The 25,294-nt window shown below is 40.9% G+C and overlaps 1 protein-coding gene across 1 annotated transcript in view; it reads left to right on the plus strand.

Annotated features, from left to right (window-relative positions):
* Positions 1-21,390: 21,390 nt before the first annotated feature.
* The window catches only part of PDE4B (phosphodiesterase 4B), a 62,307-nt gene continuing 58,403 nt past the window's right edge, over positions 21,391-25,294 (plus strand). Inside the window, exon 1 of the mRNA XM_087865977.1 lies at positions 21,391-21,409. Coding sequence (XP_087722103.1) covers positions 21,401-21,409 — 9 coding nt within the window. The 5' untranslated portion in view covers positions 21,391-21,400. The remainder of the gene's footprint in view (positions 21,410-25,294) is intronic.

Raw genomic sequence — 25,294 nt, forward strand, 5'->3', positions numbered from 1 at the left:
TGATGTCTAAGCCTCGGACAGTTCTGTGAGTTAAGACGTTAAACGTAAGTGTACCATATGGCCCACCACTTCCACTCTTTGATGTCTGTACAAGAAAACTAAAGGCATATATCCAACACAAAGTCTTGAATGCAGGTCTCCTTAGCAACATTATTTATAATAACCAAGAAGTGAAACAACCTAATTAGGTCCATCACCTGGAGAATGGATAGACAAAAGAAACTCTATCCATACAACGAAATACTATTCAGCAGTGAAAAGGAACAAACTGAGATGACATGCTACATATGATACGGACAAACCTCAAACTATTCTTCTCAGTGAAAGAAGTCAGACATGAGATACCAGACATGGTATGATACCATCAGTTGCATTTTATTTACATGAAATATCCAGGAAAAACAAAGAGGTAAAGACAAAAAGTGGGGAAGGAGCAGGAGACAGGATTAATTGTAAAGATGCATGAGGGCTGAGAAAAACATTTTTAAGCTGATCTATGGTAATGGTTGCACAACTTAGTAAATCTACTAAAAATTACTGAATTCTACACTTGAAAAGGTAAAGTGTATTTATGTAAAATAAGCCTCAATAAAGTTATTTTAAAAACAAAAACAACTCTATGAAGTAGGGTCTGTTCTTATTCACACTTTACAAAGATACTGACTTTCCCAAAGCCTCCATTAAAAAGTGGTGGAGGGGCGCCTGGGTGGTTCGGTCAGTTAAGCGTCTGACTCTTGACTTCAGCTGAGATCATGATCTTAGGGTTGTGAGATTGAGCCACATGTCAGGCTCTGTGTTAGGCATGGAGCCTGCTTGGGATTCTCTCTCTCGCTCTCCCTCTACCCCTCCCCACAGCATGCGTGCTCTCTCTTCCTCCCTTCCTCTTTCTCTCTCTCAAAAAAAAAAAGTGGAGTGATAGATGTGTTAACTAACCTTACTGTGGTAATCATTTCACAATATATCCATGTATCAAATCATCACGTTGTATACCTTAAACTTACACAATGTTATATGTCAATTATAGCTCAATAAAGCTGGGTGGGGGAAGATAGTAGAGCTAGGACTGAAAACTCTTTCTGCCTGATTTTGAGCCCATGCCCTTGGCTACTGTCCATACTGTCCCCTTCCTTATGTTACAAAGTGGTTGTGACAAATAAGCAAAGGATACATATTTGATCACAGTATGCACAGAGCAGGCGTGTGACTGACTCTCAGTAAATCTTAGCTGATGCTGATTTTGGCAGCTGTTGGCCAGATGGTTTGAGTTGGAGTAAAAGCTATACAGCAATCCAGGCAGGAGGCACCAGGATCGTCAGGAGGAAAGAACAGAAGATGTAGAAAAGGAAGCCCAGCTAGGGTTATGCTCTTACTCTTGACATATTTTAACTTCTCCAAACAACCCATGTGGGACGCTTGGCTCTATTATGAGAGAAGACAAAGAACAGAAGTCTTTCTTTCCTTCAGCAAACAGCTGACACACGTTCCCATCATAAATTTTGTAATTCAGGATGTAAAACCAAATCCAACAACCCAACCCAGCCAGAAGGTTAAATAAATAAGTGTTAAATAAATAAGTGTAGGGGTTTTTTCTCCTCTGCCCATGAGTCTCCATGGAAGATGCCACGTGCTTCTGTGAATTGAAGTCTGCTCCTCAGTTTTCTCTCTGTGTCAATTTGGGGCAACAGCCTACTCAGGGTTATGAATCAAACTTTGAGGAGTTGAGATTTTTTGTGTGTTTTATTTTCCATTTTCCCATCATAAGCACCATCGTTGATGGTAATTTGGAATCACAGGTGAGACATCGCTCTTAACATCTCATCTTTTCTGAAATGCTGGGAAAGCTCAAAAGGCAGAAACAGAGCCTACAGCCTTGGCAAATGCAGGACTAGGTGACTTAATGGGGTTTTTCCTGAGTTACTCTCTATGACTGATACTTTGTAACCCAGATGTGCCTGCCACATGGCGAAACTTTATTATTAATAAATCCACTCTCCTCCAAAACAAACAAGACAGCGTGGCAAACAGCAGTGTTTGCTCTGTATACATCTGGGTTGGGTTTTCATCATTTCCTAGGACCAAGGCCCTGGTGCTTCCCATTGCACTAGTGAAAAAAATGTGGGAATTCAGTTTGCCTATTTTGGCAACATAAACACAAGACAATTTGTGGTCACAAGGTAGGACTCCCCGTTCCAGAGGGCTTGGTGGCAGCGGATGGGGCTGTGAGGTTCCCTAGGGAGGACAATATTGAATCTGGAAGTGCAGAAGACCTAGGCCATGTGGTGAGGAGAAAATTCAGAACACCTCCTGGTTTTATGGCATTCACTCTTTGAGTCACAGTCCCCAGAGAGCCAGGAAAAGCTAGTGTATGTCTGACATGGTAATTAAGTGTTCAAGTTTGAAGAAGCTTGAAGAAATCTTACACATAGAAAAACTTAGGACTTCCAGCTTTGTTCCTGTACTGTAAGAACTCAACCAGTCACAACTCACTCAAGATGCCTTTATTGGATGCTATGTGTATAGCACCATGGCAAACACTGTGAGCAGTATTAAGTTAATATTAAGTCCTCAAAGAGATTGCAGTGAGCGAGGATGGAGATGATACTTATATGTGAAACATTTAAGCAGTTAAATAACACTAAGTGATGAGTGGTGCCCTCCTCCTCAGGGAAGCCTTTCAGAGCTGCCCCAACTCTACCACCTGTTCTTTGAGGAGTCATCTTGGGACCCAAGAATTTGATTGAATTCTATGAGAATAGGAGCATGGAAATGTCACAAGTCTTGGATTTAAGGGTTAAGAAACCGTTAAATCTAAATCCCACGCTGTCCACATATCAGCTGAATTGTAAACTTGCTGAGGACAAGTCTGTTCAGACATCGTGATTGTGTATCTCAGAACTTTGCATAGTGCCTGTCATGTAGAAAGCACACTGTAAGTATTTGGTGTCAAATACCTGAATTAACTGTATGCCCTAGCAAGGTTAACCTGAGTCCCGAGTTCTTCGTGGAAAGGAGTAGTTGTACCTACCTGATACAGAGTTGAGAGGTAGCCTAGAATGATGATTGAGAATGGAGACTCTGGAGCTTCATGCCTGGGCCCAAATTCTGGCCTGCCATTTATTAGTTCTATGGTTTCAGGTAAATAACTTGTCTTTGCCTCAGTTTCCCAAAGTATCATAATATTATCTATCCATTAGGTTTGTTATGAGGATTAAATGAATGAATATTTGTATAGTTCTAAAACTAGGGCCTGGTACATAGTATGTGTTATGAAAACATTTGCTAAATAAAAATAAATAGAAAATGGGTTTGTAGTGAGAACAAGTGAGTGCTAATGATATTATAATTATAATACAATGAGTCCTAAATAATATAAAATACTTAACTTACCAAAGATGCCAAATAAATGTTAATGTCATAGAACTTTATGTTTGATCCTCATTTCCTGAGCCAGTGCTTGGTTCATAAAAAATGCACAAAATGGAATATAAAGTGAGTACTGTAGGTTTTCCAGAGGATCATGAAGACCTGTGGGCTAGAAATATGGGGAGGGGGTTCATCAAGGACAGAGAGTTAAAGTTGGATCTTGGTTAAGAATTAAATAAGGGTAAGGAGTTCACAGAGGAGGCATATAATTTGCATAAGCCGGAGGAAGGAAAGATCCAGTCACAGTCACAAGATGCTCCATTATCAACAGGACTTGGCACCACTCTCTGGGGGAATAATTTGTCATGGTCCAGCTCTTTGAGTGAGTTGGCCGAAGCTCTGTTTCAGTTCTATGGTTTCAACTGCTTAGATTAATATTTGAATGACTGCTTATTTATTCACTCATTTATTGAGCAAGTATTATGTAGATTCCACTATGTATCAGGCATTTTGTTAGGTCATGGTGAGTAAAATAGAAATGGACCTTTTTTCTTTTGGGTCAGGAGGGAGATACCAACTATAAACATGAAGATAAGCAAGTTTGGATAAGGCTTTGAAGAATATTTAGAGGGTGCAGCGGTAGAAAATAATGGGAGGGAAAGGAAGTTGTTGAGATGGGAAAATGAGAAAATGTCTCTCCAGGGAGGTGACATTTCACCTGAAGCCAGAAAGCTGAGAAGGAAAAAGGGGGTTATTCCAGGCAGAGAAGCAGAATGTTTAAAACAGAATGTATTGAACTTGGTGTATTTGAGGAAGGCCAGTGTGGCTAAAGTGAGATGAACTGCGGGGGGAGAACAGTACCAAATGGGGTCGGAGAGGGGCAGGGGCCAGATCCTGTAGGGCCTTGTAGGCTCTAGGAAAGAGTTAAGGTGATATTAAAGCAAATTAGGAACCCCCCCAAAAATGGGAAAAATGGAGGCGGAAATGTTACATACTTTTTAAGGCTCACTCAGACATCAATGTGGATAATAAATTGGATTGAAAAAATGGAAATGAAGGGAACATTGAAGCAGACCAGGTAAGAAATGATGCTTGTTTCGTTTATGATGGTAGAGAAGCAGGGATGGAGAGAAGTGGACATCAGATATATATGTTGGATATGGAATAGACAAAACTTGCTAATGGATTAAATGGCAAGGGGTGAAGGTAGAAACATTCAGAGAAAGAAGAGTTAAGAATGAAATCCAGGCTTCTGGCTTGAGCCACTGCATGGTTCCGGGTGCCACTGACTAAGATGGATAAGATTAGAAGAGGAAATTTTGGCAGGTGGGGGGGGGGAAGAAATCAAGGGTTTGGTCTGAGCTATTAATTTTGAGTGCTATTTTGAATCCTAGAGGAGGTATGATGTAGGCATAAAACAGGTTAGGCTAGAGATCTGAACTTGGAGTTTTGAGCACATACATTTTGAGTAAACCTATAGGCATGAATGGTAATGTAGAGGGAGAATACAAGCCTAGGCCCATGTCCAAAGTGACAGCATTTAAATATTCAATAGAGAAGGACAGGATTGGGGAAAAGATTGAAATGGAATAGCTAGAGAGTTAAGAGGAAACCCTGGAGTGTGGAACCTGAGAGAGGGCACTGGGTTGAGAAGAATGGCCATCAGCTGTGTTGGAGTAAGTTGAGGATTCAAAGTGACTACCAGTTTTGACAACAGAATTCACTAATGATCTTGAGAAGAGCAGATTTATAGGACTTACAAGGATAGAAGCCAGATTCAGAGTAGGTTGAACACTTGAGGATAGTAAAGCATACTTCTATGTTGATGAAAAAAATCCAGAAAGAAGGAGAAGTTACTGATAAAGAGAGAGGGGAAATAATCAAAGGAATAATTCTAGAGGAAGTAAAGGACACTAGGATCCAGAAAGCAGATTGAGGGCTTGGCGTTTGTCAGGAGCAGGGACACCTTTTTAGGTGAAAGAGGGAAGAAGAAGGAAATGGATTTAGGCACAGGTTATAATAATCATTATCATAGGTAGTATTTACTGAGAGCTTACTATGTGCCAAGTAATGCTCTAAGTAATTTTCATTTATTAACTCATTTAATCCTTATAACAATCTTATAAGATAGGTTTGTACACATAATCAATCAAAACTGAGAGAGTTCTTTCTCATCTGATGATTTAAATTGTGGACGGGGAGGGATATTTGACAATGGAGAAGATAAAACAGAGTGTCACAGAAAGTTCTCAGTGGGACTTCCAGGCAGTATTGAGACTTTCTTTGAGATTTGAAATCATGAATAAAAAGGGAATCTAACACAAAATCCAAATGGGTCTTCTACAGCATTCAGCAATCATACTCTAGTAGCCTGCCTTGATACTTAATTTGGAAGCAGGAGTAATTTCCAATGCCAAGGGTAATAAAATATACTAGTATCCCCTCCTAGCATCCTAGCCCTTGATAAATGTTTCTGAAGTTTCTTTGGAGGCGTGGCCACAAGGAGTCTTCCTCCTACCCTGCTACCCCCTAACCCCCAGCTCAGAGGGAGAAATCATGGCCTCCACAAAAGAATGATATATAGAATGAACTACCATCGCCCATCAGAATGATGACAGAAATTGACTGGCCAAGTTTGAGCTTTATATGTATCAGAGGTCCAGGCTCAATTCTCTGTCCTGATATATCTCACAGCTTGCCAGGTTTCTGTCAAAGGCATCTCCTCTGTCCAAGAAATCACCATTAGCTTTTCCCATTGCCGAGATCTCATGAATGGACGAGGGGTTCAAAACATTTACTGGACACGGAAAGCTTTAGATTGACAACAAGCAGCAATAGCTAACATTTTATTAAGCTCTTATTCTTTGACCAGGCTCTGGGCTAAGTGCCTTATTTATTCAATATCTCCCTTAATCCTTAAAACAACACAGTGAGGTAGATACTCTTATAAGGTTTATATTACACATAAGAAAACTGAACTTTAAGAAGATTAAATAATTTTTCTAAGATTGGGAAGTTAACAAGTGGAGAAGCCAAGAGTTGATTCCAGAAGTCTAACTCCAGAATCCAGGCTCTTTTAACAAGCACATTACAGGGGTGCCTGGGTAGCGCAGTCGTTAGGTGTCTGCCTTCGGCTCACAGCGTGATCCCGGCGTTCCAGGATCGAGTCCCACATCGGGCTTCTCCACTGGGAGCCTGCTTCTTCCTCTCCCACTCCCCTGCTGTGTTCCCTCTCTTGCTGGCTGTCTCGCACATAAATAAATTTAAAAATCTTAAAAAAAAAAAAAACAAGCACATTACAATACCAAATCAGTAAGCATCCATGCCTGATCAAACTATTGCCCATATCAGTAAGTTATATTGTATGTTGCTACCGTCCTATAAATTTTACTCAGAAAACACACAAGCTTTGTTCTCAACTAGATTGAGACTGGTTTCTACTCCCCCATATTCTCAAAGGACTAATTCACTGGAAGTGACTACAGAACTTATGGATTTTATTCAGATTTCCTCTTTTCAGAGCAACAAGCCTGTTAAAGAGATGAGCTTGCGGTTGTTGGTTTTTGCAAGTCTGTTGACCTACGTTAAGACAATTTTCCCTGAAGTCAAACGTGTTGACACATGTGACACAGCATAAGCTGAGCTCCTTGGACCCTAAGCCCTGGCGATGACCTGATCTTTTCCCACCATGTAATTATGAATTGAGATTTGATCTTTACCACAAATTCCCAGATAATTGAGGTCAGTAAGAAAAGTTTAGTCTCAGTATCTGGGCATCTCAACTGTCCAGGTTATTTGTGGATCTACTGATAATAAGCTATCATTACAATAATGACAAAAGCCAGAAGCTGGTTAAATGCTTAATCTATGCCAACTAAGTGCTTCATGGACCTATTTCACATATAACGAATTCTTAGGCAGACACTATCATTAACCCTATTTTGAAGATAAAGAAAATGAGATGGAAAGAGATTAAGCAACTAGCCCAAAGTCACATAGCTACTAAAAGGCAAAATGAGGATTTAGAGGGATACTAGAGTCCTTGAAAACCAAGTCATCATCTGGAGGTAGATAACCATGGATACGAATCATAGCTTTACCACTTACCAGTTTGAAAAATGAAGTGAATGGTCTTGCATGGTTATTGCAGGAATGACAGAAAAATGCACATAAAGCACCAAGTGCATGCCTGCCAGGATTCAGACACTCAGTAAATAATAGCTATGGTTAGTAAATAGAATGAGTTGGAAATTTAACAAGTATCCCATAATTTTGATCCCTGTAATCAGTGAACATTTATAATTCAAACATCTGCCCTATATAAAATACACTCTTCTCTCCTTATTAAGTGACTAAATTACTCAGCTAATCAACTCTACATCCCCCTTCCTCCTGCTTTCTTAGAGGTGATCTGTGCCTGAGACTCTCTCAGATACTTTAATGCTACATAATTTAAAAAGTGAAATAAGTATTTCTTTTGTCCTTTTGTCCTTTCTAATGAATTCAAGATATTTTTCCAGTGGCTTTAGCTATACATGTTAGCAATGGTCCAGAACTCCCCCGGGGGTAAGATGAAAAACAAGGCCAGCCAGAGTATCCTGGTGACCCAGCAGCCCTGCCATAATAACCTATTTGGGGATGACATGGTAATCTGGTTCATGGCATTTGGCTTCGTGGTTCTGATTATGACATATGATGATTCAAGTTTACTCATATACACACCAGAACTTCATAAAATGACCTTTTCCAAGGTCCTTGAGGTTCAGCAGGGAGGGAGGGAAGACACTGAGTTGCTCTAAACAAAGCAATATTTGTTTTCACACCACTTGCTTAGACAAGTGTCCCCTCACGTGCAGCAGCTATTTGCTATGGGGCTCTTGGCAGAGTGACTAAAATGTGACCAAAATTAAGGACAAATTCTGCAGTCCCCTGGAAAATCACACTCCCCAGGAAATGTTAGCCACGAGATTGTAGCACAGCGAATTATTTCTTGTCCTTCACTTCCTTGCTCACTCTTTTCCTGTATGGCCATTTTAAAAATGGTTGAATAGACTATTTATCAGGACTTGCTATGTGCTTTGTACATATGGTACCAGGTCTATGGAGAACAGAGCCCGGGGTAAAATTATTTACCATCTTTGGGATTCCTTCTCCTGGTCTGTAAAATGAAGAGTTGGACTGCATTAGTAAGTCCCAAGTTTTATACATAGCTTAATAAAGCAAATTCAATGTTACATTTCATTTAAAAAATATATAAGAAAAATACTTTCAGGAACCACAGAAAATAGAGATTGACAAACATTTCTTAGCCAGTAGAGATATAAGAAGCATAGACTCCCAACCAAAGGGCCATTTGAATCTGCATGAGGACCAGGCATGTGATATTTTTTATGTTCTCAACCTCATAAAATTGATTGAGAAACTCTGGACCAGATAATCTCTAAGGTTGTTTTCAAGTTCAAGAAGTCTATGATTCTACAAGAGTTTGTCCCACTAAGAATTGGTGCTTTTATAGCTCAGAGAAGAGAGATGTAGTCTTAGAGAAGTGTAAATAATTAGGTGTTAAGAGGTGATCTGTCATTTCCAACGTTGACTTCTGATTGTTGGTTTGTAGACAAATATGTGATTAATTCTACTGATATTGACCAATAGTCTAATTAATTTAGGCCCAAAGTCAATTTTTGCCTTGTTTTTATCAACTCCACTATCTTAATGGCCTAAATTAACCAGATAACTTAGTTAAGAGATATTTATTAAACTATTTCTGTTAAACTTTGACTCTTGTGCTTTGCAATCAGTTAAGTAATAAATTTAAAGGAAACAGCAATATCTTAAGTTCTTTCCTTTTAAAGCCATGTTTTATATGGATTTTCTTTATATATGAGCTTTGTCTATGAATTCAGAATGATCAGACAAAAGAGAAGAGAAATAAGATTAAACACCATAAAGGAAAACATCAAAGAGCAGAGAAACTGGCAAGAAATTGGGAGACATTGACTGGACTTAGGGGGAAAAAAAGTGAGGAATAAAATCCAAAAAGAATTTTTAGGGAAAATCCCTGTGTAAAGGAAAAGAAGAGAGAGATACTACATAGGGTGTGTTTCATGACTCATATGCATTGGCTCTGTACCTGGATGATTCATTTGGTGGAAAACATAGCTGGGAAAGAGAATTTTTCACTGGCCCCAAACTTTTTTAGTCATTTGAAGCTTCATTTTGTGTGCATATTTTGTCTCACTTCTGCAAAATGGAAATACTAATTGCTTTTCAGAAATAGCCCTGGTCATTGGAGTTTATCTGTATAGCCACTTGAAATTTAGAATTAGATCATGGACTTTGGAATATGGAAAGTCTTTAAGAAACTGGGACAGGTTTGTTCCAAGTGACCTCTCTTTTCTCCTGACAGGAATAGATAGATAGTAGGTCCCCCAAGGGAGCCCTGTTAAGTCCGAAGGGGACAATCTGCCCGTTGGAAGGTACAGACTAGATCAGTGCTTTTCAGACTTTTTGGATCATGACTCATAGTAAGACATACATTAAACATCAAGACTCAGTCCCAACACACGTATATGTTTTATGAAACAATACCTTACTACATATGTTATACTTGATATTTTCTATTCTATTCTATTCTTTCGTGGTTAAGTAAATACTGGCCAAGATCCATTAAATAGATTCTGTAACTCACTATTAGATTTCTAGGTGTGCTCCCCAATTTCTATCCTGTCTGCAACCTTCCCTAAACACACACATCGCTAAAATACACTATAGCCAGTTTTTAGGAGCCTCTCCCTCACACTCCACCCTCATGCTGAAATGCTCGCATTTTCTTGAACACCATGCTGTCTCTCACATCCTTGCACATGTCATTCTCCTTCTCTACTCAAAGCACTTTACCATTTTCTCACTCCACCTCCCCTTTCTTCATCAAGCTCACTCCTGCTAAGACTCAATGCAGAGGTCAACATTCCTTCCCTTCAGGCTATACTGACCTGTTTTCTGTATTCTCCTGAGCATCCTGGGCTTATCTTTATCTCAGCCTTATCATGCTGTGTTATGGTGATCCAGTTATATGTTCTTCTTCCCCACTAGACTTGCCTTATTTATATCCCTAAGAAGTGGTCTAAGGTTTGACACCATATCCGATGAATACATTTTGGTTGAATGAGAGCCTGCCTATTGTTAGGCAGTTCGTACTCAGTAGCCACATCCTTGTAAGTTATAGTCTGTTTACTGCAAATAAGAAACTATTGTTTTTTATTGAAAATACTCACCTTAGTTGCAGTAGATGTGTTGATGCTCATTAGAACCCAATTTCTTTTTTTTTTTAAGATTTTATTTATTTATTTGACAGAGAGAGAGAGAACAAGCAGGGGGAGCAGCAGGCAAAGGGAGAGGGAGAAGCAGGCTCCCCGCTGAGCAGGGAGCCTGACGTGGGACTCGATCCCAGGACCCTGGGATCATGACCTGAGCTGAAGGCAGACGTTTAACTGACTGAGCCACCCAGGCACCCCTAGAACCCAATTTCTGTTGCTTACGGAAGATAGTATAGCAAAGTAGGTAAAAGTTTGGGCTTTGAAGCTGCACAGAGCTGAATTTGAATTCTGGCACATGAGTTACTAGCTCTGTAACTGTAGGGAAGTTACTCAATTCTTTAAAATCTCAGTTTCCTCATCTGCAAAATAGGAATAATAACATCTATGGCCATTGTTAGGATTGTGTAGATGTTAAATAATGGAATGTAAGCTCCATGACGGTAGGAATACTTGTCACTTTGGTTCATTGTCATGAATTTATGAGTGCCTGGCACATACTTGTATCAATGAATATTTTGTTGATAATAGGTCCTCAATACTTTATAGCAGCTCTAATTCATGTGAATTTCTCATCAAGTTTTGTACAGGATTCCTTAGAATACACATGATGTGCATAATAATTTCTTATAAATTCTTTAATCAGAAGTTAGGCTCCTACCCATGAGGTGATACTTCCAAGACCCTGACATTCAATGACTCAAGATGCGCGTAGAAACATTGGTCTTCCTAAAGAAGGTTGTATTTCATGCTGTTAGGATAGAATTTTTAGCCTTTTCAAAGTTGATTTCATGGAGGTTCTTTAGTTCTCTTTTTGAGTTGCCACGTATATGGCTGTTTGATTCTTGCTTTGTTCCTTATCTCTCTCTTCTAGTTCCATGAGCCATATCATCATTCACTACGTGTTCAGTAGACTCATGCAGATTCTGATTCAGGGTCTTGAGGAAAATGACTGCATTTCTCAGTGTTCCTAGACTTGTTTCCCTCCCTTCCTCTACAGAGATTTTGTGTGAGATCCATAAAGATGGAAAATCCATTATTACCTAATGTCCTTCACTGTTTCCCATATCATGAATGGATGTTTGTATTCCAAGGTCTCATCTTAGGCCTTTCCCATTTTCAGTACTTTTATAAGTCACTTCTTGTGCCACATAATAAAGGTATTGTTTTAAGTTTTTCCGAATGTCATCAGCTTACAGACATCTCTCATTTCTACCAGGAAGAAAAACAAAGAAACAAATTTTAAAAAGCAATTCTCAAACTCTTCCACAAACCAGGACAAATAAAGTGATGGCATTGCTTATTTTTATAATCCATCCAAATGAAAAGAATGAAAAGAATTCTCATGAGCACATACTCACCTAGCCTTCACTTCTTCATGCATTTATTCAAAATCCACTTGATTATAATATTTGCCACAGAATCTTTTAAGTAGTTGTGTTAAATGATCCAGATTATAGCTGTTGTGTTTGCTTGCCTTATATTTCACATGGTAAGAACAGGGTTGTCCTATTATTCCCTACTCTATATAAAGGTCTTCCAAAAGCTGTTTTACTCATTTGTGAATGAATTTAGGTATCATTTCAAAGTGTATTCCTTATCATAAATTCCTCAGATATATACTAAGAAACCATGTATTAAAAAGAATGGTACATCCTGTGATATTATGCTAATTTAATATCTTACTAAATTCATCAACAGAATGATACATTAAAACATTTTTGTTCTCACATTGATTTTTGTTCTCAAACTTATGATTACGCCTATCACTATAGTCATATCAGGCTGGTGAGGCTCTTCATTAAAATTTTGGAAATAGGAGGACAACTATATTTTGGGGGAAAGAGAATACACTTTGGTAAGTGGAATTAAAAGAAGGAGAAGCTGGGGCGCCTGGGTGGCACAACGGTTAAGCATCTGCCTTCGGCTCAGGGCGTGATCCCGGCGTTATGGGATCGAGCCCCACATCGAGCCCCACATCGTGCTCCTCCGCTATGAGCCTGCTTCTTCCTCTCCCACTCCCCCTGCTTGTGTTCCCTCTCTCGCTGGCTGTCTCTATCTCTGTCGAATAAATAAAATCTTAAAAAAAAAAAAAGAAAGAAAGAGAAGCTTGCCTGACTAGGCAATAGGTCTCACTTAGTGGGTTCAGCGACGAGGGACAAAGGAGACCACAGAAGGGCAGAGCTTTCAGGAGAAACAAAGATGGTTAACATTTACGGGGCACCTACTATGTGCTAAGTGCTTCCCAGTCTTTTACATCCACACTGAAACTATGGGGAAGCTTATTGCATATGTTTGAAAGATAAGTAAACTACTGCCCATAGAAACAAAATTTTTTTAGTCACCTGTCCAAAGTCACTCAGCTCTAGGAGGCAGAGTTCAGACATGAACCCATGTCTTTAAAAACTCGTGCTCTCTCAGTTGACTACACAGTCCCAGGATACTCCAACCTCTATGCAGCCATTCAGGTGCATGTTGCACTTGACATCATCTAGATTTCCACCTTAAAAGCATTCCCAGACAAACTGAGGAGAGGTTCCACGCAGTGGAATTGAGACATCATTTTCTCCATCTTGTACCCTGAGGCCATCGCTATAGCCTGAAATGTCTTTTATATGGATCTGAAAACATACAGTGAAGCAGAAAGCACTGTGTTCATGGTAGCCATTCCTATAGTACTTCTAAATAATAATAAATTTGATTGCAGAATGAAAATATTACAAGGAAAATAGCATACTATGATATAAACTCATAAAGGCGTGAATATTAAAATCCAACTGAATGCATCTTGGGGCCATTTGCTCTATTGCACAAACACAGGCATCCAGAGGGATGTTTCTCTACAGGGTTCTTGCTTCTATCTCCATGTGAAAAGACTTTCAAGGGTCCTGTTTCATTCTCAGAGTTGAAAGGTTTATCCTGCAGTTAGCAGAGTGGCTGGTTGAAGCCAATATTTTTCTTGAGTAAATTTATTTTCTGGTGATTTTAGTTCCCCTCATGATGAGACTTCCTGAGATACGGAATATTATCAGTTTAGTTCTGGGAGCCTGGTCAGCACTCAGATTGCATTACTGGCTGCAGCCTGGGACATCGCTTCTGGCTGGACTCACTTTTCCTTCCCGCCCAGCTGCCTGAAAACTTTAGTATGGTGGAGAGGAGACTGTAGCACCATCTCCCAGCTAAGAGATCAGCTAAGTCACTGCATTTTATTGATTGTGAGCTACTTATTTATTCTACCCTCTCATTTCATAGGTGAGGGGCAGATTTGGAATGACTTCCTTATGCTCACAGTGCTGATGATAGAGTATGGGCTCAAATCACATCCCCTGGTTTGAGTCCAGAACTCCTTCCATTCCCCAGCCACTCACTTATTAATACATTCATCAAACATTTATTGGATGCCTACAGCGTGTGAGTAGCTGTGAGTTCAAAGGTGAATTATGACTTGGACCCTGCATTCAAGGCCTTTTACCCTGCTTGGTGTTTTTTATTTCCCAGAGGGTCTGAGTTCTACTCAGAAAGTGACTCATTGCCAGGGCAATCTCTCTACCTTGGATGGATTGGACAATCACATTTGGTCATGTACAACTCCATTTCTAGTATCCAAATATATTCTTCATAAATGGCCTATTCTTTGGTCTTCTAACTTTCTGACAGGGGTGCCTCAACCAAACATGGCATTATTGATAAACAGTATTTAAATGGGTGAACTCTGAAGATCAAGCTAGTAATACTACCAGTAGGCTCCATCTTCTCCCTAGTAAAAGAGAGTCAGTACAGACACATATGCTTGAGTGTATATGTGTGCATATGTGTGCATATATGTGCATGGGGTATGGTTCTCTGAAACAGAAGAAGAGTGTTTGTTTGCTCATGAATGGACCACAGTAGAAACTACGAATATATTCTTGCCCTTACACAGCTGCAACACTCATCAGTCTACCACTATTGATTGAATAAGCAGAATTTTTGTCAATTGGTAATTTTTAAGAATTTAAGAACACTCTCTTCCCTTTATTTTAAGAACCTATCGTAGAACTTCTCCATTTGACTGGCCAGTATTTCCTGAGGGCTTGCTGCGTTCCCAGCCCCGTAAGCCCTTTGGGCTATGGGAGACTGAGTCAGAGGTCCTGATCCTCAAGCCACTTTCACATTCTTCTTGGGGCTGTCATTCTTTATCCAGTTGATCCTGAGGTAGAACTCATAATGTTATCTCTGTGTCACAGAGAAGGAAGCTGAATCCCAGAGAGGTTTAGTGATGTGCCAAGACCCTCAACACTAGTGACTAATAAAACTGGGACTGGATCCCCATTCTTCTTGCCACTAGGACAGTGCTCTTTTTGGTTTTTGTCCTGTTTTGTTTTGTTTTGTGTTGTTTTCATCTATACCAGTTTGCCCGCCCTTTTTAAAAAAAGCAAAAACCAAAGCAGAGATTAGAGAAATTCTTGCAAACTTGTGTGACCTCATGATACAAGTATGAAATAAAAATGGTAAACTTCATTTTAAATACTACCTGAAACTTGGTCACAAATCTCTTCTGTAATTCTTTCTTCCCCTGGGCATAACCAAGTTCCTTTCCCAAATGACAGGTTTGGTTTTTCCGTGCATGTGAGTTGTTACAAGGACCTTTTCCTTGCAGGAATTGCTGCTGAACTTCTCCTAATGACTTTGTGATGGGAGAAATACAAGAAACATGTTCACTAGACTTTTACAACTGTGGAGAAAGCTCCTGCTGAAGCTTGGAGCTTGCTGTTCACGCAGCTGATCAACTTTGCTGGAAGGTGGCCATTAGCCTCCTGAACCACAGAGGCTTGCACTAGTCAGTTACAGTAAGCCTAGAAGCAGAGAGGGATTAGAACACAGCTTCACCCAGTGAAAATGGGGAAAACTACACTGCTTGCAGATCCTACTGCGCTGTTTCTATACTGGTTGCTAGAGGATTTAAGAAGGACCAGAAAAGAAGGGACCCAGGGGCTTTGGAGAAAGGAGGTGATAGAAACAAAACAGACCCTGTGTAGCACCACTCCCTAGTTGGGTGACATTCATGAGACCTTCCCCTGCACCAGTTTCCACATTTGTCAAATGAGCAAGAAAAACAAAAAGAATTACAGCTTGCTCAGTTTGCTAAGTTTCCCTGATGGTCATCCTCCTGTTATCTGTGACCACAGCGTGGGCCCTCATGTTGTGTGGTGTGGGAGAATCTAAAAACTGTTTTTTGGCTGCTGATCACCTTATTTGATTTATTGTCAGCAGATGACATTCAAATGAGCTTGCATTTGCTGAGCAAATCTGGATGGGCAGTGGAAGGTGGAAACAGGGAGTGGCCTGGGTGGCGGCAGGAATTAGAATAATAATCCCTTGCATTTTAGAGATTGCAGAGCACTTTCCCACACATTGTGCCATTGGATCCCTGCAAAGTCCTGAGAGGGCAGGTGGTATTTTTAGCCCCATTTGACAAATCAGAAAATTGATATGCTAAAAGGTGAAGTAATGGCCAGAATTCACAAAAAAAATGCTAGTGGTAATATAAAAAGTAGAATAAAAGCCAAGCCCTTGCTTCCTTTTGCAACACACCAGAGAGTGATTAGAATCTACCATAAGGCATTTTAGCTATACTCAGATAATCGGCAACTGATTGTAGCATACTGTTAACACAGGACTCCGACATCATTTTCCTTCTGGGCCTTTAGAACTTCTTTGCCTTCACCTCCCCTCCCCAGCCTCCTCTTCACCCAGTAATTCCTTCATTTTATCAGTCAGATGCCACATTCTTCAAGAAGTCCCCAAGACTGTGTTAGGTGACCAAGACTGTGTTAGGTGACCTCCCAACGATCACCATTCTCTCCTTACCACTGTGATTTAATTGCCTGTATCGAAATATAACTCTACCTAGACACTAAGATTAGTTATTCATAAATCATTCAGTAGTGGTTATTTCTTCACCATTATAACCCCAACCCCTAGCACGATAAACTGTCTAGATAAATATTTCTTGAATAAATGCTGCATGATCTGCTGTAGCCAAGAGGGCATTTTGCTTCCACATTACCGTCAGCACTAGTCAGAGGAGATTGAAAGCTCTTTTAAAACCATCTAGGACAGTACTGTTTCCAGAAGAAGGCTCTTAGGAAATGAAACTCCAGCCATTTGCCTAAAATGTTAGGTCATTCCCAGAAGAGGTAGAGTTGAAAGAGGACAAGAAGTGTGATAAGGATGGAGGTTAGTGTTCGTGTAGCTATATGGGGAAAGAGGTAAGAGCAGATATTTTTGGAGTTACTGGAAAACTTAGCCATGACACCCGGACTGCTCATGTGTCTGGTGCTATTGCTGGGAACCAAGCTTCACGCCATTCCTCTATCAGATACCAGTTTCCAGAAAGAGACTTGAACTTGCTATGGGGTTATTTATAACTGTATCTTACTAGTTTGTGCCAGGTTAAAATACCCTACTATACCACTGATGTATATTATCAGAACCACATATACATAGAATATGATAAATATGGTAGATGAAGAGCAAGGCTTAGGACTCACAAGTCGTCCATGAAACCCAGCACTTAACCTAGTACCTAAATATACAAAATCCGTTGAAGTATTCAGGAATTAACGAATATATGAATGTAATCATCATAAAAAATCAATTAGTCCAACCTTGGCAGTGAGGCCATTTCTGCAGTGGCAGAATCTTAAAGAACATGCAGAGCTTGACAAGGGAGTAGCATTACAGGCACTGGACTGAACTTTTAGCAAAAGCAGTCATAGGCAGTAGTAAACAGATGGGCAGCATTCTAGTAAAACATTATTTGCAAAAATAGGCAGCCGATTGTGTTTGGTACACCATAGTTTCCTGACCCAGGTGTAAATTAATAGCTACTCAGTCTCATTTTTACGATTTCATTTCCTTCTGAAAAATCTCTCCTTTGTTCTCTGTTGCCTACAGACTGAAGCACAAACTCCTGATCTGGGTGGTGCTTTCATACCCCCCTGATACTTTTTCTTCTTTGTGCTCAACTCACATTGTTCTGTACCAGTGACACCACTCCTAATGCTTTCTACTTAACCAAATTCTACCCATTCTTCATAGTAGATATTCCCAAATGGGGATAGAGGGGACATATCAGAGTCATCTGGGAAGCCTTTGACATTAACAGTGCTCATCTCCCACCCTAAATTCTGATAATGGGTGGTAGGGAGGTGGGGGTAGGGACAGGTATAGCTTGAAAATGTTGCTAAGCTTATTCAGACAATTCACAATTCCCACTCTCCCCTCAAACCACTGCTTTATAGCACTACTAAAATCCCACTTCCTCCAAGAAGACTTCCCATACTCCACTCTCTTTCTTTGGACTCCCTTAGCCCCTCATTGGTCAAAAAATTCATTTTTAGCACTTATGATATTTTTTGGCTATTTAAGTGTTTCACGTGCCCCGGCATTGCTCTAGGTTCTGGGGATACAGTAATGAACAGGACAGTAAAGGGCCTTCCCTCTGCAGATTACATTCTAGTGACAAGAGAGACAGAAAATAAACACGTGCCCATGAGAGTGAAGAAGATCATTTCAGATAATGAAAACAAAACAAGCTAATGGGATAAGGAGTGACTGGAGAGGGTAGATGGAAGGATACAAAGGTGCTACTTTATTTAGGAGAGTCAGGAAGGGCTTAGGGAATCTATCACTGAGCTAAAATCTGAGTGCAGAGACCCAGGGGAAGATAATTATAAGCCAAGGGGATAACACATTTACCTTTCTTTTCTCTGAAAATGTCATTGAACATAGCATGCTGTAGTAGAAAGCCTAGGAGATGATTAAGAACAGTTCTCTCATTTAGGATTGCCAGATAAAATATGGATGTTCTTTTCAAATGTGAATTTCAGATAAATAACAACTATTTCTACTTTTAGGGCTAATTATAGTATAAGAACTAAAAATATATATGTTATTTATCCGAAATTTAAATTTAACTGGATTCTTTGTTTGTTTCTTGCCAAATCTGACAACTCTACATTTTACTCATAGGAAAAAGTGACCCAGGGCGATTTGTGTCTAACATCATCCAACTTCTTGGAGCTGAGCTAGAATAAAATCTGAATCTAAAGCAGAAGCAATTCAATTTCGTGTTGATATTTTAGAAAATTTTATATTGCTTTCTAATTGTTTCACTGGGTAGTAATTTGTCTCCTTGACAACTCCTCAAAGGCATGTTCTCCGTGAATATTTATTTATTTATTTATTTATTTATTTATTTATTTATTGTCATACACTAAGTACATTAATATTTAATTCATTCTTGTGTCCCCCTACAATTGCAGGACTGCAATAGAAGTACTATTCTGGGTACAAAAGGGACATGGCCTCTGTCATCCAGATAATAGGGAAAATGTGAATCCCTAAGTCATTTTAAGTCAGCTTAGAACATGACAATGGGTCCCTGCAGCAGAATGCGATGGCACTGGTATTTCTAGCAGGGAGAGATGGCCTCCACTGTGGGAATCAAGGAAGCCTTCAAGTGGAAGTTAACATCTGACTTGGGTTTTGATTGTGGTAAGGATTTCAGCGAAGGGGATAGGGCATCATCCAGGCACAGAAAACAGCACATGCTAGGATTGGGTGGTGAAAATAATAGGACTTGTCTGGGGAGCGAGTCCATCTCTGTGGTCGCAGCACAGAAGAAGAGGAGAAGAGTGTGTGACGTTGGACCTGGGTTATGTAGAACTGTGAATACCGAATGACGGTATTCAGATGCATTTGATAGGTCATGGAAGTCATGACCAAAAACTTAAAGAAGTTTTTGAGTTGGCACTCAATGTAAGAAGAGGTACAGATGAAGAAACTCAGTCGTTCAGTGGTGCAAAACATGGAGAACCATGAGAAAGTGACTGTAAATGCCCTGGCTAGTTAAGTGAGGGCCGGACTCTAATGGACAATGAGAAAAAAGAGGAACTGGATGCAATGGATATTTCTGCAGTAGAACCCACTGAGCCTGCTAACTGGTGGATTATAGAAATTGAGAAAAGATGGAGGCATGAAGAGAAAGCTGGGATTTGAAGTTTAGATGAGTAAGAGAATGGTGGTACCATTCATAAAAATATGGAGGTCTGGGTAAAGGGTGGATGGTAGGTCAGAAGAAGATAATGGCTTTATCTTTTTAAACACAGCATTATGGAATTTCATAGCTACAAAAAGTCATGATTATGCCCAATCCCTTTGCATGAAGGGGTGCAGGTGATGGAGTTCAACTTGGCCTTTATCTTGTCAGTGAGGTAGGAAATTGTATCTAGGGTAAAAGTGAGAAGACAGAAGTGGGAATGTTCACCTGTGGGGAATCTGTATCGAGATGATAAAACTGCACTTAGGGCCCTGCTGGGGTTAGAGTCAGGCATGTGGGGTGGATGTAATGAACTTCGCCTTGGTGCTTTCAACTATGGCAGCAGAAGAGAAAATATGGGCAGTGGGGTTTCCTAGGAGTTCCCAGGTGGTGGTTGAGTGTCGCCGTTTTATGTATCACTGTTGATGGGATTTGTGTTGGATAGAGTCAAGCAGACTAGGGGATATGGGGAGGAATTAAGGGCAAAAGTCACGTTTACATTTATGAGATTCATCCCTCTTGTCCGTGGCGATTGAATGATTGATTTGACCACCACACAACCTTGCAAATACATAGCTACCCCCTTCTCTAGTGGAAAGAGAGTCTGATTATGGGAGGTGGTTAAACAAAGGGTTATTGACATTTCTTTTCTATATGCTTCCCTTGGGTAGAGAATGGGGGGGCTTGATGGATATGTTTCTGATATATACAAAACTCTGTTAAAATTGCATTTAGACACAGTTTGTAGAAGATTTGCTAACAAGGTCTTCATGATCTACTCTATAGCACTACATACACCCTGTGTGTAGAAAAGAGGTTGCAACATGTTCTATGTAGTTTTCGTATACCCTGTCAACTCAGTCAAGAGGGTGAGGTTCAATGAACATACTGGTATTTTGAAAGAAGAAAATTGTAACATTATGAGGGTTTGAAACTTTAGCATTCACTGAACTATTCTTAGTTATTTGGAAATGATACACACTTAGTCCTGGAAAAAGATGTAAGGGAATACTAACTGCCATTTGGTCATATCTCTCCGGAAGGCCCCCTGTTAACCACTGTGCAATCCAAATATAAATAACTGGGTACACTTTAAGACGTAAGACATAATGTTCTGAAAAATGATGTACCAGAATGGTCAGAAATGTAGACAAGTATGTGATTGGTATGGCAAGTGGGTTTAAGAAACCTCCAAATTACTCAACCTCCCTTGAGACTCAGTTTCTTCTTCTATAAAATAGAGATAATGCTCCTTCTAACTCTCCAGCATCTATGAGAATCAGATGACGGGACATATGAAAGCGCACTTTGCAAATCGTAAGGTAAGTATGATATGATGCTTAGTGGGTGTATGTCCTTTTCAGTCGCTCATTGCAGGTGAAAGTGAAGGAAGACTACCCAGACTGGAAGCCTCAGAAGTGTACAAAGTGTAGCAGGAGGATGAAGAGCTGTGCCTTTGAAGTCGGACCATGAGGGTAGAACATACTAGGGCTATATGGCTTCAGGCAAGGTATTTAACCCTCTTGAGACACAGATTCATCTGTAGAGTAGAGATAAGAACACTCCGTACATTTACCAAGAGAAATAGATAGTTGTAAGAAAGCGCTCCTCGTGGCACCTTGTGCATAGAAGACTCCCCATGAATGGTGTTTGTTACTGGAATTCTGTAACGACAACAGCAGTTGTAATAGTATCAAAGCCTCCAGCAGCCACTTAGTGCTGCTGATGTGCAAGCTATCTGACAAACATGGACCTCTTGGGTACCTGTTTTATGGTTTCGTTGTTTAGGGGAACCCTTGCCAGGCTGAGAACAGAGAGCAGGCCTGGGACCCTGGCAGCTCGAGTCAGGCGGCCACTGGGCACTTATAAGACTCCGTGCCAAAGGCATCTCAGGTAGGAGGGCTTCTGAGGAGGTGAACTATTCTCTCCCTTCCCACCCCACTCTCCCAGCTAAGCCCTTTCCCTGTACTTCTTGATGAGTCTTAGAATAATAGAACATCAGAGCTAAAAGAGACCCCAGGACATCATCTCTTCCAACACTTGCTTTTCACAGCTGAAGACATGGAGCTCAGAGAAGCTGAGGAGCTTGTCTAGGGTGAAGTGATGATAAACCTGGAATGAGAACCCAAATCTTTTACTCTCAGTTCAGAACTTGCCCTTGGGAGGTGGTTTCACCCTCATTGTCTCAGTGCGAGTGCAGGATTATCTCCTTGAGAGTTGGGCTTGAATCTGCACGGAATTCCCTGGACAATGCTTTGCACCTAATAATTACCCTGAAAAATATTTTTAAATGGAATCAAATTTCTGGAATACTTAATTTCTCATATTCAGTTTTTAGAACTGGAGATCAACTTGGAGATCATCTTTAAATGACCTGGTTCGTTTCTCTATGCTTCAGTACATTCAAATGCACACTTCCGGCGGCAAGCTTCCTTCTCGAATTCTGCCGGACAGCCGATCCGTCTGTCCCCGGCTCTCTCGCTATCCCAGTGCAGAGCTCTGTGCCAGTGCTTTTGTTGACATAACACAGGATAGTGACTAAGAGTGAGATCTGGAATCAGCAGAGAATGAAGATCCTGGCTGCAACTTACAAGATACTCAGTGACTCTAACCCTACGTTTCCTTGTCTGTAAAACGGGGAAGATGATACGTACGTCCTAAGGTGTTCAACATTAACAGTGTGCAAAGTCCTTAGTACGGGGCCTGGCGCATGGAGCACTGAGTCAGTGCCTTAGATTGTATCTGCATTTGCGCCTTGGTGTGTCTGCTTGCCCCCGCTAAACCCCGATCTTTTTCAGGTGCAGAAACTTGTCTTGGTTAGTTTTGTTTCTGTGGGGCCTTGGATGGTGTTGTCTGGTACATGATAGATACTCAGTGTTTCCAGAAGGGAGGAAGAAAGAGAAAGGAAGGAAGAAGGGAGGGAGGAACCCTTGTGGGATGTGGCTGAGCTCCAACCGAAGAAACCAAAAACCTGGCTTCAGGCCCCACTTCCCAGTTGCTAGCTGTGGAGTGTTCAACTAGTCACTCAACGTGTGTGAAACTCATCCGCTTTATCAGCAAAGCGGGTTTCCTAGCATCTTCACCGCATCCTTAGGAGGATAATTTGAGGCAATGTACGTGAGAATGTTTTGTAAATTAAAATGGACTTGCTGAATTTGTTACGAGAATCATCATCGTTATGACAAGATCCACCTTCTCTGTCTTCTTGAATTTACTTAATAATTAGTTAGCCACTGTGCAGCGATGCCTGTCTGTGGAGTAGAAGGCACTGTGTCAGCCGCTGTGACAAGGTCCCTGCCTTCAAGATGTTTACAGCATGGAAGGGAGGTTAGGACCCGTGGCTTCGACCTGCCTCCGTGAGTGCCCAGCGGCTGTGGCTTCCGAAGTGACCCCTAACAGCACACACATGCCAGGCTTGCCCAAGCTCGTCTTTGGAATGCTGCCTCCTTTGTGAAATGTCACCAGCGTCATGTTCTCATTTCCCTCATAACACACATTTTAAAGCAGCAAGCTGTATTCCCCATGACGTAAATGGTACAGTGGCACAGCAGCAGGGCAGAGGGGGGCATGATGCCAACGGAACAGAAAGTCAGGGGCTGATTCCCGGCAGCCACTTCCCCACTCTGAGCACCGCATACGGGACGCTCTGGGACTTCCGTCTTCACTCCCACGCCCAGACCATCTCTTTCCTTAGGTATAAATCCCCAAGTGTGTAGGTCTGAGAGCCCCTGGAGAAACACAAATAAAGAGAAATTTTGTTTCAGTGCCTCTTATACTCCATCAGGGAGCCATAAAGCCTTTTCAGTGTAAAAGTAGCTCCTTATTATAGACACTCCCTGAAAGCATTGCCTCATTTCCCCAAATCCAAATGCAGATTTTTTTTTTCACCTACTCCTTTCATCTAAATGAAGCATTTAAGTGGATAGGAAACCTGCCTTCTTAACTCTGGAGGCTCTGCTTTCTCCAGAGTGTTTAGAAGGTTTAGCTCACGTGGGTATTGTATTAGTTTTCTATTGCTCTTGTAACAAATTGCACAAACTTTGTGGCTTGAAGCAACACAAATCAGGGTCTTGGCAAGGCCGTTCCTTTCTGGAGATTCTAAAGGAAAATCCATTTTCTTGCCTTTTCCAGCTTCTAGAGGCTGCCTGCATTCCTTGGCTCTTGGCCCTAGTCCATATTCAAAGCCAGCAATGGCTGGTTGAATCTTTCTCACATTCCATCACTCTGACACTGACACATCTGCTTCCCTCTTCCACAAAGACTTTTATACACTGGGTCTTCGGTGATAATCCAAAGCAATCTCCTTATTTTAAGGTTAGCTCATAAGCAACCTTATTCTCATCTGCTACCTTAATTCTCCTTTGCCATGTGAGATAATATATTCACAGGTTGCAAGGATTAGCACAGACTTCTCTTTGAGAGACCATTGCTCTGTGTACCACAAGTATTGAGAGTGACGTCAAGATCTCTGGATGTCTCTGTAGCAGTGTTTGGCAAACAGGGTCCGTGGCCAGCCACTTGTTTTTGCAAATAAAGTTTTATTGGAACCCAGCCATGTGCATTTGTTTATGTATTGTCTGTGGCTGCTTTCATGCTTAAATGACAGAGCCAAATATTCACACAGAGACCATATGGGCCACAAACTTGAAAGGATTTCTGTCTGGCCTTTTTAAAAAGTTCACTGACTATTCTCTGTAGCACCGCATCTATCTCTGATTGTGAGCATACCTCCACAGAACATCGCTCGGGGAACTTCTGGATAGCTTCTTCATGTTCCACTCCCTACCCCACCCCCAACACTTGTACTTTGTAAAGTTCTAGCAGTGCTTTGCCTGCCTCTCCTGCTCTTCCCCTCAATGCCAGAAAACTACTGAATCTTCATAGTAACTCCAAGCACTGTACTGTATTCTCTCTTTACTTTGATACATGCTGGTCCCTTTGCTTAGAGTGCATTTACCTTCTTTCTCTGTCTCCTGCCAGGCAAGCTCCTACTCATCCTTTAAAATCCTCCCAAGGCATAATTTCCTCCAAGAAGCCTTCCCCAGCACCCCTACCCAAGGAGAAGTAATTACTCCTATTCTCAAAACAGTCTCTCAGACTATAAGTACCTTGGTGGCAATGACGGCTGTATTTACCCTTCTTGGTATCCTAGCATAGGGGCTGATGTATTATGTATTCAATAAATATTAGTCTAATTGAATAGTACTTTAAATATTGCCGGTCAGAGATGAGGCACAATATAGTGGCAATAACAACAAGTTCTATAAAAATTCAGAATTGGTGTCTGCTGTTACATGGAGGCTGTATGATCTTGCAGATGTCAATTCTCTTCTCCTGGCCTTGGTCTCAATGCCTATGAACCAAGGAGTCGGGTCTCTGAGACCCCTCCAGCTCTAATGGTTCTCTCCATTATGGAAAATTTGGCCTGGTTCCTTGCTGATGCTGAGGATAGAGAAATCTCCTGCATTAGGTTTGTGCCCTGCAGAGCTGGAAATCACCCAAGGTATATATCACTCATGGCATTGCTTTGACT

Source organism: Ursus americanus, chromosome 12 (assembly GCF_024610735.1).
Source record: "Ursus americanus isolate L20-20 chromosome 12, mUrsAme1.1.p, whole genome shotgun sequence".
Taxonomy (NCBI): domain Eukaryota; kingdom Metazoa; phylum Chordata; class Mammalia; order Carnivora; family Ursidae; genus Ursus; species Ursus americanus.